This window comes from Hippichthys cyanospilos, chromosome 1 (assembly GCF_059441005.1).
Source record: "Hippichthys cyanospilos isolate Australia breed blue-spotted pipefish chromosome 1, RoL_Hcya_1.0, whole genome shotgun sequence".
In the NCBI taxonomy this organism is placed as follows: Eukaryota; Metazoa; Chordata; class Actinopteri; order Syngnathiformes; family Syngnathidae; genus Hippichthys; species Hippichthys cyanospilos.
This window is the reverse complement of record NC_142369.1, coordinates 35,587,886-35,603,036: the sequence shown is the minus strand read 5'-3', so window position 1 is coordinate 35,603,036 and position 15,151 is coordinate 35,587,886. Positions and strand designations below refer to the sequence as shown.

At 39.3% G+C, this 15,151-nt stretch overlaps 1 protein-coding gene across 2 annotated transcripts in view; it reads left to right on the top strand.

The window, feature by feature from the left end:
- Positions 1–15,151, top strand: part of stxbp1b (syntaxin binding protein 1b) — a 64,427-nt gene that overhangs the window by 11,887 nt on the left and 37,389 nt on the right. For both annotated transcript variants that reach the window (XM_088428440.1, XM_088428363.1), the window contains exons 2-6: positions 5,253–5,302; positions 5,586–5,667; positions 11,047–11,123; positions 12,167–12,245; positions 12,537–12,640. In XM_088428440.1, coding sequence (XP_088284566.1) covers positions 5,253–5,302; positions 5,586–5,667; positions 11,047–11,123; positions 12,167–12,245; positions 12,537–12,640 — 392 coding nt within the window. The remainder of the gene's footprint in view (positions 1–5,252; positions 5,303–5,585; positions 5,668–11,046; positions 11,124–12,166; positions 12,246–12,536; positions 12,641–15,151) is intronic.

The following is a 15,151-nucleotide window of genomic DNA, read 5'->3' as shown; positions in this document are numbered from 1 at the left end:
GTCAATCACAGAAGTGCCGATATGCTATTGGCCGAACGCCTTTATCTAGCTTGATGGCACAGCTGGTTGGGATGGAAGGAAGTAGAGAAAACCCTGACTGAAAAAGTTACTTTGACACTGTAAGACCAATAGCATATCTGATTTACCGTATTGACTTAGAGCATTCATCTCTGCTCATCTCTGCTTATCTCAGCACAAGTCACGTCTTTCCAAAGGTAAAAGTCATTTATCCTTTGTATTTGTTATTTAATGCAACTGTACAGTAGATTATGTCACTTAATATTAATTTATGTATACAGCGTGATGATTTTACCTAAGGCTTCTGCGCGCGTTGCACGCACTCACGAATTAACATGGGTTTGGATTGCCCGCTATACGAGCAATTCGAGATACGAGCGTAGCCGCTGAACGGATTAAGTTCGTAACCCGGGGGCCCACTGTATTATAAAGTTTATTCTGAAGGGAATGAGTAGTGTTGGATCCTTCACATTTAATTTTAGTTTTGATTGCGGACCCAGTTGAATAATGCTGTATTGTTTACATACCATTGTGAAAGATTCTTGCCCGTTCGGGTATTGGCCGGGATAAACACACATGCACACGTTCATCGTGTCGACAACACTTCAATAATTTATTATTACCAAATTGTCTCGTGCAGTTTACAAGCCAATTTTCCAAAACAGATATCTGTGGATCATTCCCGTGTCACGGCGAGAATGATCGTCTTCCACTCCCATCTTTTGTATTCGCTGGTCCACCAAAAAGGTTGGTCTCATGGCCAGGTCCGCATGTTGAGTTGTTTCCGGTCCTCTGCTGCCCCCTTTTGGGTGGACGGTTTGAATCTCGCCTCCTCAGCGAACACTCTTGGAGATACATTGGAGTCCCCCACAGTCCGAGACCTGGGGGCGTCAGTTGACTGATATGTGTATTCGAGGTTGAGAATGAAACAATGTGCAGTGGAGACGTTTTCCTTCACTTCTAGGTATTATGGCATCTGTCACAGCAGGAAGGCCCCCTGGGGGGTGACCAGACCACATTGCCCATTTGGTCTTATTACAAGTCAAGAGTGAAGAAGAAGCTACCAATCTATATTCACTATATATCTCCAGAGAAAATTAATGAAAACTTCATTATCATATATGAAATTACATAAATCCCTCCAGTAGCCAGTGCAAAGAGGTCAATCCTGGAGTGATGTGCGAATGTTTCTTGGTATGCGAGGAGACAAGCAGCTGCGTTCTGAACCAACTGAAGTAGGGTGATTGAGGACTGGTGGAGGCCAACAAGCAGTGTTAGAGTTATCGCACCTTAATTAAAAGAAGCAATAAATAACACCCTTCAAATCTGCCTGTGTGAGATAAGTCTTGGTCTTGAGAATAAGCAAGGAGCCTCAGCTGGAAAATTAGCCATCATCCAGGCTTTGAGGTCACTCAAGTGGTCAGAAAAACAAATTCAAGACCATCTGGATGCATGCACGCTCTAGACATTGACATCTAATGTTATCATTGTCAGAATCAGGGACAGGCGTGATGTGCATCAAACCAGGGCAATGTTCTATGCAGATGGATGTTCGACAGACCATCGCCTCATCCGATCAATCATGGCCATCAAACTGATGCACAAAAGAAGGGGGAAGAAAAAGCAACAGCGCCCCAGCTTCAACATCAGGACCCTAAAACGCCTGAGACACAGGAGCTCTTACAACCTGCTATAAATGACAACTTGCCACCTGAGTACAGTGAAGACATTGAGGCACACTGGAGTTCCTTGAAAACCACCATCCTGAACACTGCCCAAGACGTCCTTGGAGTTAAAGTTAAGCGAAACTCGGACTGGTTTGATAAAAATGACGAGGAAATTGAATTAATTTCCCAAACGCGGCAGGCCTTCTATGCCTGGCAGGAAGACATCTCATGCGAAGCAAAGAGGGAAGCTCATTCCAGGGCCAGGCTTTTGTTCTGGAATGAGCTGCCCTCTTGATGGAATGAGCTTCCCACTACCCGTGCAATGCCGGTTAAGAGAGCAAAAAAAAAACAAATTTGCGAGGCCCTCTGGAAAATCCTGTCATAAAGTGGTTGTCCAGATAAATACATCAGGATCCTACAGCTCTTGCATGACAACATGTCAGCAAATGTTCTCTGCATTGGCCATGAGCTTGAGCTTTTCAAGGTGGAAACTGAGGTCAAACAAGGATGCATAATTGCACCCACTCTGTTCTCTCTTTTTATTGCACCTATTCTCCACTTAAATAGCCATAACCTACCCCCTGGAGTCCAGATCATCTACAGAACAGATGGCAGGCTGTTCAGCCTTAATTGTTTCAAGGCCAAGACAAAGATCTCCCAATACATCCATTGTGGAACTGCAAATTGCAGATGACAATGCCATCGTCGCCCACACAGAGCAAGATCTTCAGACCGTACTTGATGCTTTTGTCAGAGCACACAAATTTCTGGGATTGGCCATAAATGTGAAAAAGATCAAGGTTCTCCATCAGCCTCAACCAGACTCCTCCATAACCCGACTATCAATAAAGGTCAATAACAATGTCCTTGAAATTGTAGACCAGTTCCCTTAACTGGGTAGCCACCTTGCCTCACGGACAGGCATTGACTCTGAGGTACACCATCGCATCTGCTGTGCTGGTGGAGCCTTTGCAAAGCTCCGAAGAAGGGTCTTTGAAAACCCGGACCTGCTGGCAAAGACTAAAATCCTTGTCTACAAGGCAGTTATCCTTCCTACACTTCTATATGGCGAAGAGACATGGACCACCTACAGCAGACACATCAAAGCCCTAGAATCCTTCCATCAGAGGTGCCTGCGTAAAATATTGGACATCACTTGGAATCAGAGGTGCACAAATACCAGTGTGCTTGAGGACGCAAACATTGACAGCATTGGCACCACTGTCATCAAACATCAGCTCAGATGAACTGGCCATGTTGTCCGAATGCCAGACACTCGCATACCCAAACAAGTCCACTACTCAGAGCTGCTGACTGGCCTCAGAGCTCCTGGAGGTCAGAAAAAGCAATACAAGGACAACATCAGGATCAGCCTCAAGGTTCAAGATCAACAGCACTAGCTGGGACGATCTTGCCCAAAATAGATCTGCATAGAGAGACAGTCTACATTAGGGAGCCACACTCCATAAAATCAATCTCCGCCGGGCTGCTACAGTCAAGAGACAGCACAGAAAGGAGAGAAAAACCACCGCCCACACCACATCCCACCCCCAGCAACACATACCCATGTCCACACTGCATAAACGTTTGTGGTTCCAAAATTGGACTTTTCAAAACATTTCAGATGCAGTGTAAATCAAAATCTTAGCCAACGTGTGTAGTGTTCTACATGTTTATATTTTCTTATGTTTTAAAGAGATTAGGGAGGTATTGATTTTATTTCTTTTTTACTTTTCGATATGTCAAAGTGAATGTTTGGCACTTGGTACAATATTTGGGAAGAAGATGACATTAAACATGCCATCACTTAAACATCTAATGTAGGGCATGCATTGGGATGTATCACTAATAGCAGTGTTTATATTTGCAGTAAAACATACGTAGATGTTTTGAAATAAAATAGAAATATAAAAGCCAGTCTTTTGAATGGCTCTTGGTAGTGAATGCTTGGTGAATGAACAGCTCCCTTTAAAGAGCCAAAATTCCCATCACCAAAAAGGACTTCAAGTACGTGCTCTAAATGCGACATATCAGTATGCCGAAACCATGTGAGTTCTGTTTGCATGAATTGTTAGAAAAAAAGTTGTTTATTGCTCATGTTCATTCACGTTCAATAAGTTCACCATTAGGTTATTGTTCATGTTTACACTCATGTTGTTCATTATTTGTTGGTTGTTTATCAATTCTGTCTATAATTTTTTTGTTGTTACTATATAGTATACAGAAATAACTATATAGAAATTATACACTTCGAAGGGTCTGCCAATATTTTGACAAAAAAATTGCGTTGCTGGGGTAATTGTTTTTTTCACTGAAAGCATTATATTGCTTTTATTGTACATAGAGGGCATCAAAAATAAATAAATAAAAACTATATATGTATGGTTAGGTCTGATGCCACTGAACATTTTGAGTGTTCGAAATTAAAAAAGTATTCATGAATGACTTAGTTATCACACTTCCAAGGGTCTGCCAATATTTGAACAAAAAATTGCAATGTGGGGGTAATTGTTTTTTTTCGCTGAAAGCATATTAGTGCTTTTATTGTACATAGAGAGTTTCAAAAATAAATAAATAAATGAAAACTATATATGTATGGATATGTCTGATGCCACTGAAAATTTTGAAATTAAAAAAGTATTCATAAATGACTTAATTATCACACTTCCAAGGGTCTGCCAATATTTGAACAAAAAATTGCGATGTGGGTGTAATAACAAAAAATTGCTTTTGCCAAAAAAATATGCATGCCACAAAAAATCTGTTGTTGTTATTTTATAACATATTCAAGGCCCTAATTATTCATATTAAACATTCCAATTTGAATTTATTTTTATATAGGTATAGACATCATTGTTTTTTTCACTGAAAGCATATTATTGCTTTTATTGTACATAGATGGTATCATAAATAAATAAATACTAGATATGTATGGATAGGTCTGATGCCACTGAACATTTTGAGCGGTCGAAATTAAAAAAAGTATTCATAAATGACTTAGTTATCACACTTCCAAGGATCTGCCAATATTTGAACAAAAAAATCGCGTTGCTGTATAAGTTTTAAAAAATGCTACAGGGGTTAAGTGCTTTTCAATGCTGTGCTGGTAATAATGTGCTGTGTAATGTACTGTAAATATAGTTGCCTTGTCAATTATTCCAAAAAGTATTCAAATGCTTTTTTTTTTTTTTTTTTTTTTTTTTATTAATTTGTTTAATGAGAGTTTAAATCTTTGAGAAGATATTTAAATATACACTTTGTTCCTCTGTACGATTATGGCTTACATAAAGAAAAAAACAGGTTTAACAAAGAATTCTTTAGTTTATGTGAGTAATTCCAAATATAAATTAGTACAACCAACTGCAATGGCTTTGCTTCGGCTTAGTAACATTACTTGAATGTAAGACTTACAGATTACATCAATAGAATATTTTTAAATTGTTCAAAGAGTAAATATTGAATGTGTCAAATTACTTTACTACTACTACTTTAATATTGTTTAACAGATTTGTTTTTCAGGGTAAGTCGTTAAATTTTACAGAAAAATGTTGCTTGTTTCTCTCACAGAGATAATGAATGGTGTCATCAAGAAGGCAAGAGAAAAGGGAAAATGGAAAGTAAGAACATCATTTTCCTCTATTTTTTCACACAGGTGTGGGCAATATCAGTTATTGAGAGTCATTTCCTGCAAACTTGGAACACACCTGATTCAAAATGTTCAGGACTGTTATCAGGCTCCCACAGAGCTTGTTGATGAACTGATCATTTGAAGCAGGTGTGTTGCAAGTTGAAACATCAGAAAATCAGATTACGGCTGATGAGGAACTGGAGTTGTACACTTCCACTATTCGAACATTCTATTCCTTGCTATGAAGAATCCTTGTCTCTATCTGTTTGCAGGTGCTGGTAGTGGACAAGCTGAGCATGAGGATGATTTCCTCCTGCTGCAAGATGACAGACATCATGTCAGAGGGAATCACCAGTGAGTACCACTGTTTTGACCAGTGCAAAGTCATCAAAAAGACAACGCCATTCACCATAGGCTAATTCAGGATGTGATCATTTTGATGTGGTCACAGTTTTCTTCTCATGCTGATTGAGCGAGGCTGCAGCTTTTAGGTCTTTAAGCACCTGCACTCAATACAGCAATGATCATGATCATGCATGTTATAAAATACCAAATCATTGGCCATCTGCTGGTCATTGGCTGAAAAGTGTAAGTGACAGTCAGCTTCTTCAATTTGGCCACGGCACCTTCATTTTTGATGGAGTTGAGGATATATCTCCCAAAACCATTAGCTGCAAGATGTTTAGTTGGGTTCAAACCAATGTTGAAGTCTTTGTCTGTGATTCCATAAGGTATGTTTGGTGCAATAGTGGCATGTCCACCTCAAAGTCTTTTTTGTGTGGAATTTGTATGTTCTCCCTGGGTCTTCATAGGTTCTCTCCATGTATGCCGGTTTCCTCCCGTCTACCAAAAAGTACCCATGTCACGCAAAATTATCCTTAGGTGTGTTTTTCAATGCTAATAGTTATCAGTGTTAGTGTCTTGCTTTGAGGTTGTTGTTTTTTTTCTGAAACTTTTGTTTAGTGCCATGCTTTAGAGTTTTTGTTTTTTTTCTGAATTGTTGGGCTTTAGAGCATAGGTGTCGGACTCCAGTCCTCGAGGGCCTGTATCCTGCTTGTTTTCCTGTTTTCTTTGCCCAACACACCTGATTCAAATAATTAGCTTATCATTAGCTCTTCAGGAACTTGAAAAGTATCCTCTTTATCTGAATCTGGTGTGTTTCAAAGAGAAGCTTCAAAAGCATGCAGGATACTGGCCCTCGAGGACTGGAATTCGACACCTGTGCTTTAGAGGGTGCAAGCAATAATAAACAGTTTAAAACAGCACTTACCGTATTTTCTGCTCTACATGTACAAGGCACATTGGATTATAGCATTTTATATGAGATTATAGCTATTTTAAAACTGTTTTAATATATGTGGCACACCGCATTATAAGGTGCATAGAATAGAAGAGTAGTGGCTGGGTTGAGTTATGCCCCACTAGGTGGGAATGCCAACAAAAAAATCAGATAAGTCAGTCAAATTTTTCAATCAGAAATTAAGAAAAAGGATGATTTTTGGAAGAAAAAAAACCTCTTGATTACATTAAAAAACTGTTTGAATCAGGGGTGTCAAACTCGTTTAGGTTTGCGGGCAACATGAGTCTAAGTTTATTCCTAAGAGTGCCGGGCCAATAAAATCATGGTGTACAATGTATTTATATCATTTCAATTTTTTTGTTTGAATATTATCCAAAATAACAAAAGTACAACATCACTATCAATCATAAAATATTAATATGACTATTAATCATAACACCTTTCAAGTTTTTCATTTATTAAAAAATTCATCTTATTTTTATACTTTACAAAATCAACTTGAGGGCCGGATTAAATCCATTTGCGGGTCATAACCGGCATTGACACCCCTGGTTTAACTCAATGCCAAGATGAATCAAGAGTTAAAAAGAATACAACTATGATTCCATGAAAAAAATAGAGTTAAAATTTTCAAAGAAAGTGCAACCAAAAATCTTCAAACCAAACCAAAATTTCATTTTGTTTTACAAAAACCTTTGGTTTTTGTGCCTTTTCCCAGTATAAATTGCTTTAAAATTGGAGCATATATAGCATATTAAAACTTCAAACTGAGTCTTATCCAAATTTGAATTGTTAAAAAATACATTTATCACCGAAAAGCAGAGATAAAAATGGAAAGAATTACATGGAGATTAAGTTGGTTTTTTTTTTTTACAGTAAAATTGAAAACTAGCTGATTATGCCCTGTATAGGCGCACCGGATTATAAGGTGCACTGTTAGCCTTTGAGAAACTTGAAGGCTTTTAGGTGTGCTTTATAGTGCGGAAAATGTCATAATTTTGGCTTGAAATTTTCAAGTTCTGCTTTTTTGGAGGATGTGTGTGCCAGCAAAAGTGCAGTCGGAGACACTATAATTTGTTGACGGGATGGTGAATGCCTACAGAAATACTGATAGATGAATCTGCAGCCTGTTATTTTTTGGAGATGTTGGCATAAGGATCAGTGAAGATTAGGTTGAAGTGGTGGGGCCTGTTTGGCAATGATGGAAATGGTTGAAGAATGACTCATTCACTTCCTCATCTGCAACATCTGTGGGGGCTTAGGTGGCAATAGCTGTTACAGAATCTTGCTGGAGTCTTTTGCTCACCACTAAGAGTGACTTGCGGAAGGGCTTTCACATGGCAAATCTAATACTCTAGTCTTGTTCATCTTTCATGAACACACTGTATTATGACATACAGTCATACATGTTAAGCGTGTTCTTGAAAATCTCTGGAGAAAATCAAAATAATCCTAATTATCCTTCTTAATGATTAAAGAAAAGAGGAGTGGAGTTTCTTGCGGTCAGTAATCTCATGCCCGGGAAGGACGCAGTATAGGCACAGCCAGATCTTAATTCTACTGTCTCGCTCAGTCAGTGACAGCTAGCTTCCAACCAGTGCAGATGGTTTTGATGGCCTCGGGTTCGAGGCCAGAGCTGTTGCCATGGGGTTCTCCTGGCCCACCATGATGGCTTATGATGTATTCGTAAACTCACTCTTTAGCTATCTCCAACACTCCTGGAGGCGGTTGTCTAACCGGATGGTCAGATTGATTAAGGCCTCAAGACTAGAGATCTTGTCATAGGCTACAAGCTCTTCCTTTACCTGAGGACATAGTTCCTGCTGAAAAACGCCACATTGCCTGGTCTCATCATTCCTACTCACGCTGTCAGTATCCTAAAAGTAAATTGAATAATCGGCCACAGTCTCACAGTCCTTTCTTAAGGTTTAGGAGCTGATTTGCTGTCTTGAGGCCGCTTAAGGGGTTATCAAACACATTCAGGAACTCTTTGAGAAAAATACGGAGTGCTAAAAATATTTTGTGGGACTCACACCCATTACCCAAGTTGGCTCTTTGCCTGTTAGCAGGCTCATAAAAAAGGCAACTCGAGAGCGATCACTGGAGTAGGTGGACAGCTGCTGTTCAAAGACCACTGATGCACACTGATGGATAAATTGACCACAAAGACCAAGCTCACTGCGTAGCAATTTAGGTTAAGGTAGAATTGAGTCACGATGCCCAAAACTAGTCGGAAATTATCATCGAAAATTTGTTTTGTTCTCAAAGCAAGACTGACTTTATCGTAGGAATTGCCACGAACATGCCAATATCCTACTCCCTGCACTCATTGTACCATGCTGCTATGCTGATGTGTTTTCTTTCTTTCAAATGTCTTTTTATTGATTTTACAAAACCTCAATGACAGAAATGTCACAGGAACATGTACAAATGAAAGATTTCCATGTGTGTAACAAAAAACCCTAATTCCCCAGACAGCATACAATTATTCACGCACATACAACACGTACACACACGTTGGAGTGTGTGTGTGTGGGGGGGGGGGGGGGGGGGGGGGGGGGAAATAAACATACACATATACATTCCTATAAACCTATGCATGCAGAATCATGCCTGCATTCAAAAAAAGCAACACACAATAGATACATATACACACAGGCCATTGTAAGACGTTTATTAAAATAAATAACAACAAATAAAATCTTACTCAGAAACAGCAGTACAGCAGTATTAGGATTCTCAAAAACAGTCAGAAAGGGGCGCCATGTCCTGTAAAATCCATTGGCAGAGCCTCGGACTGTGAATCGTATCTTTTCCAAGTCCATACACAGCATTACATCCCTCATCCAGTGTGCATGAGAGGGGGGAGCCGGATCCTTCCATTTTAGTAATATACACCTTCTAGCAATTAAGGATAAAAATGAAAGCAGTTTTTTTTTAGAAGAACCAGATAAGCTCAGGTCTGGGGCAACTCCAAATATGGCAGTTAAAGGGTTTGGTTCAATATTGCAACATAAGACCTCCGACAAAGTGCGGAAAATCGATTTCCTGAAGATATTTAAAGAGATAAAAGACCAAAACATGTGTATTAACGTAGCTGATTCACCCAAACATCTGTCACAAGTCGAGTCCACATTTGGATAGATGGATGCTAGTTTAACTGTAGAAGAGTGAACCCTGTGGAGAACTTTGAATTGTATAAGTGTATGGCGAGAACACATTGAGACTGAGTGTACCTGATAATGAATTGACTTCCACACCTCATCAGACCGATGTGTTTTTATATGTCTGGTTTACATGTATTTCAGTTTGAATCAATGATGTGGTCTAACACACTTTGCCTGAGACAAATTTCCCCCTGGGCACAATAAAGCTAATCTTATCATATTTGCAAAGGGGGCTCCTAGCCTGCTCCCACCACTGCAGGTGGCTGTGGTCTCGGCTCCCTTAGGAAGGAAACGCTTTCCACACGAGCATCAGATTCTCTACACTAGAAGCCAGGTAGCCAGCACGGACACGGCCTCCGTGAGTGCTCGTGCTGTCTCACCAACTGACCCTGCCTTGCTAGTGCCGAGATCTGTTGGGTACATGTTTTAAATGGTCTTGCTCTGTGGTGACTGGTACCAGGATGAATAATAATTGGACCCAAAAAGAAACTGGACAATTAAAGTAACAAGGTATAATTTTTATTTACAAAAATTTGCATGTAACACATGAGAGAACCTCAAAAGCAAAGTGTGGACAAAATAACTCCGTCTGTGGTAAAAAAAAAAAAAAAAATGTAACAAATAAACTTGACATTGGGAAAACCAGCCAATGGGATATTACAAATTGAAACAGAATCACCACTGGGGGGACAGAGGCGATTGAAGGACAAATTTGAAGGCTAAAAATAGGCTAAAATAGGGTAAAATAAAAATAATGTAAAGTAACGAAAAACCTATACAGGATTGCAACAGACAACAGCAGATAGTATTTATTCGAGGAACAAAGTAGCAACCGAGAAAATGAGAAAAGGTACCTTCACACAACGTATTGAACAAGATATCAACACAAGACTCGTTTATAGAAACGGCAAGGAATAACAAACAGCATGTCCAGAGAATAACCCCACATCGCCCTACTGTTCCGGTTATACTTAAATAGTAAGTTAATGGCTGATGGAAATGGAATGCATCTGTGCAGCTGGTGGCTCGCTATATCCCTCCCCGCCTTGGCCCAGAATAGGCAGCTCTGTAACAAAAGAAAAGGTAACACAAGGGAAAATAAAAGGTAACACAAGGGGGAAACAGAGCAGAAATGCCTGCATTACTAGTTTGCATGCATCCACTGATTAAAATAATTGAGAAAATGTGTGAAATAGTCTTGTGCAACATGGCATTCCCCATTATATAATAATAGATCGCTAAATAAAACACTTTTCCTTTTGGCAGTTGTAGAGGATATAACCAAGCGACGAGAGCCTCTGCCCAGCATGGAAGCCATCTATCTGATAACACCTTCAGATGAGGTATTAACACATTTAGCAAAATCAGCCTAGCCCACATACGTCAATGAATTACGGTCCTTTAGTGGGTCACAATGTGAGCCTCAAAAGGCTCATTTATCAGCCTTAATTTAACCTTAACTAAGCTACTTCATTCAAGAGTCAAATTAGACTTACTGAAAAAGCAACAGTATTAAAAACAGTTTTAGTTTTCAGACCACGTGAACTTATGGAGGTAAATTCAGTGCAAAAGTAACTTGTATAGTGGTCATTTCTACTTTTACAAAGGAACTGTAATAAATTTGCAGTTGTAAAAATATTTTGTATTTGTAGCCAAGACATTTGTATTATAAAAAATATATATTTTTTTATATTTATCGACCACAATATCTGTTACACTACTACTAGTCATTTTTTACAACTACAAATGTATTACGTTTCCATACACTACAGATGATTAGAGGTAGGCGGTTCATCTGTGTTTTGCTGACGAACTGCCGAATGACAAAAACCTTTTTAAAAATAACGGATTAAGACAGATGGAACAATAGATTTTTTGTTCATCACTTAAGGCATAGGCTACACTTACCCCGGGTTCTTGCAAACAGGTGGTAAATGTCTCACAGTTTGCCCTATCTATACCTCCTATATGTGCTTTGTTTTTTGCGGGTTTTAGTTTTTATTTTTTTGTCATGAAGAAAGTCAATTGAAAACTCAGACCAAAGTAGAGATTTGCCAAATTCTCCAGGTCCACATTACAGATTGGAGTTACTGTTGTGCATTTCACGAAAGATAATCAAATCACAGCCTTTTGCCCTCAAAGCACTTAAAACTTGCCTCCCTTTCACAAATGGTGCCTGCTTGATTTAATATTAGAGCAGGGATTTAATATTAAAGCAGGGAAATCTAATTTAAAGTTGTTATATTAAAAAAAAGACTGGATTTTTTTCAATGAGAAAAGTGAAAGATAAAAAGGAAGTGCCTCTTGTCACAGTCATAGGTTTGCAAAGTAAATACAGTACTTTTGACAAAAGTTCATGAGTAATCATATCGATATCTTTTGATAGTCCGTTGAAGGTCTGATTGATGACTTCAGAGATCCACGGTCTCCGAGGTATAAAGCAGCCCATGTCTTCTTCACCGACAGTGAGTAGCATGAAAATATATTTTGATTCATCTGTAATCTTGGAATAAACATTTAATGAATGGTTAGAATAAAGTATAATATCATACTGTACACTGTGTACAATAACATGTTACAATAATATTGGCTCATTGCTGAAGGACACAGTTTACTATTAGGATAAACTTTAACGTCCTGATTATTTGGGACTTTTTGAATGTGCACATCCCTTAAAAATGGAAAAACATAATTTAATGTTTGCATTTATTCATTCACTTACTGAATTAAATTTTGCATTTTTGTTTTTGTTACAGCGATTCCAGACTCTATGTTTGGTCTCTTGACCAACTCTCGTGCTTCTAAAGCCATGAAGGCCTTGACTGAGATCCATGTAGCTTTTCTGCCCTATGAATCTCAAGTAAGAATACAGTATGTGTTTGACTGAAAATGACTGATCTTAACAAGCTATATTTCTCCGTGTCGATCTCGTGCATAAGTCCCCCCCCTTTTTTACTTTAATCTGGGTGAATCTTTCAAACATGCGATTACAGTGGACCCCTGGTCTACGCTGTCCCTGCCTTACGTTTTTTTTTCAACTCACGATGTGGACCGCAGCGTTTTTTTTTTTTGTCCCCTTTTACGCCATTTCTTTTGTCTTGCGACACATCCAACATGGCGGTTAGTGTGTGTGCGTGACTGCCATGTTGGATGTGTCCACGCTCATACGTCTATACATGCGTCACCGCTTATATTAAAATACCGGTCTGCTATTAGTCGGAGTCACGGTCAAAATGGCCGCATGCTAAAGACTGGATCTCGTCTGAGTGTTTAAAATAACGTATTTATTGTGAATTTCACTGCTTAATTCTAACTTGAATGAGTTAGCCATGCGTCCCTAGAGTGCGAGTGATGTTAAAGAGAGAAGTAAGATGATGATTTATATGGAAACGAATCTGAAGATAATCAAGAAATACGGAGAAGGCTAAGCTAGCCTAGGCTAGGCTACCCTCACTATGGAATATGGCCACAAGTTGCTCAAAGGTAAAAAAATCGTTTCCATAGATTTTTATTTATGATGTTATTTAATTGTATGCGTGTAAATTATATATACGTAGCACCTACTATACTATTTTGATACCAATTTTAATCTGTTTATACAATTTTCATGTTTTTACCTGGGGTTATAAACACATTAGCTATTTAACATAGGTTTGGATTGCCCGCCAAATGGCGACTTCGCCTTACGAGCCCAACCGCGGAACGGATTAATCTCATAAACCGGGGGCCCACTGTATAAGTGTACCCCTGAAAATAGTGATTATACATATCATGGCTGTCCAGTAAAAACACATACAACATAAAATGATTTGAAGTTTCAATGCTTTATTTTTTTTTCAACACAGCTGAATATGAATTTGCCGGAAAGTCCTGAAATTCATCAGCACTATCTGACACGGCCAATAGCCCCTCCCATTTAAATCCCCGATGTCCTCTCTTTCCTGCTCATTATTTGCGCAAACACCACACATTGCTACTCTTCCACGTGTAGTCATCTTTGGACACGTCCAGTTTGTTTGAAAATGAGCTCCCTAGAAATGCTGCTGAAGCCTTCTTTACCCAAGTTACGGCCGTGACTAGATCAGAGTGTGGATGGGTTGCTCTTCGCTTTGTCTCTCCCCCCATCTGCTGATATCCACGCATGCCATGCCCCTGCTCTCGCATTTTTGTAACGAAATTACAAGTCAATCCGTCTTTTTCTTTTTTTAATGGATCAAAGTCCACCTGACAAATTATCCATGCAGCCTCATTGTTGATAACAAAGAGGCAAAGAGACAATTGATGAAAGTGCATTTTAAAGTGCAAATGCGCTAACGGATGCATATTATATCAAATTAGAGGTATATATAATAACTTAAAGCCTTGTAAATGAAATATTACTTATTTCGCATTCAAATTAATGTTATTCAAACACAGTTATGTGGAAAAAAACGGGCTGGTCTTTGAGTTATGCGGGTATAAATCGGCCCTCCCTTTATGGGGGTTTAGAAAAAGGAAACAAAACCTCGATTTGTACACAGGAAGAACATGCAAACTCCACACAGGAAGGCCAGGGCAACCTGGAATTGAACTTGGAATCTCAGAACTGTGAGTAAAATGTGCTAACCAGTCTGCCACCATGTAGCCTAAAACAATTACAGTGGGCCCCCGTGTTACGAACTTAATCCGTTCAGCGGCTATGCTCGTAACTCAAATTGCTCTTATGACGGGCAATCCAAACCTATGTTAATTAGTGAATGCGTGCAACGCATGCAAAAACCTCATGTAAAAACATCACGACTTTATACACATATTAAAAATGAGTAACAGAAATGTTGGGTTTGAAGTGGGCTCGATATCCCACAAATGACCCAAGGAGAGGTGTAAATAATAACTCAGGAGTCAGAGATTTAGTTTTACCACTGCAGTGGGGAGAGCTCGAAGGAGAGCGTGACCGTGTGTCAGCCTCGTTGCAAAGTCTTTCTCCCCGAGCTCTCCGGCTGCAGTCTTTTATTGAAAAGTTGTCGCTGAGTCGTGGTGGGTCTCATGATTCCATCTGTGGCATCACATGGCTATTGTACAAATGGCAGGTTCCACTCGCCCTTTGAACATTGTTGACAACTCACACATCCCAATGTCTATGCATAGACAATAGGGAGCCGGCATGGCTCCTGGAGCAGCTGGAGCACATGAAACAATGTCACTTCATCAGTGCAACAGCCAGTTTATAATTAACTTATCTTACAATAATCTACTGTACAGTTAAATTAAATAACATAAATATACAAAGGAAAAATGACATTTACCTTTGGGGCGACGTGACTTGAGCTGGGTGGAGGCAGAGGGGAGCAGAGACCAACCCGCAGAATTTATTTACAGTGGTACCTCGGTA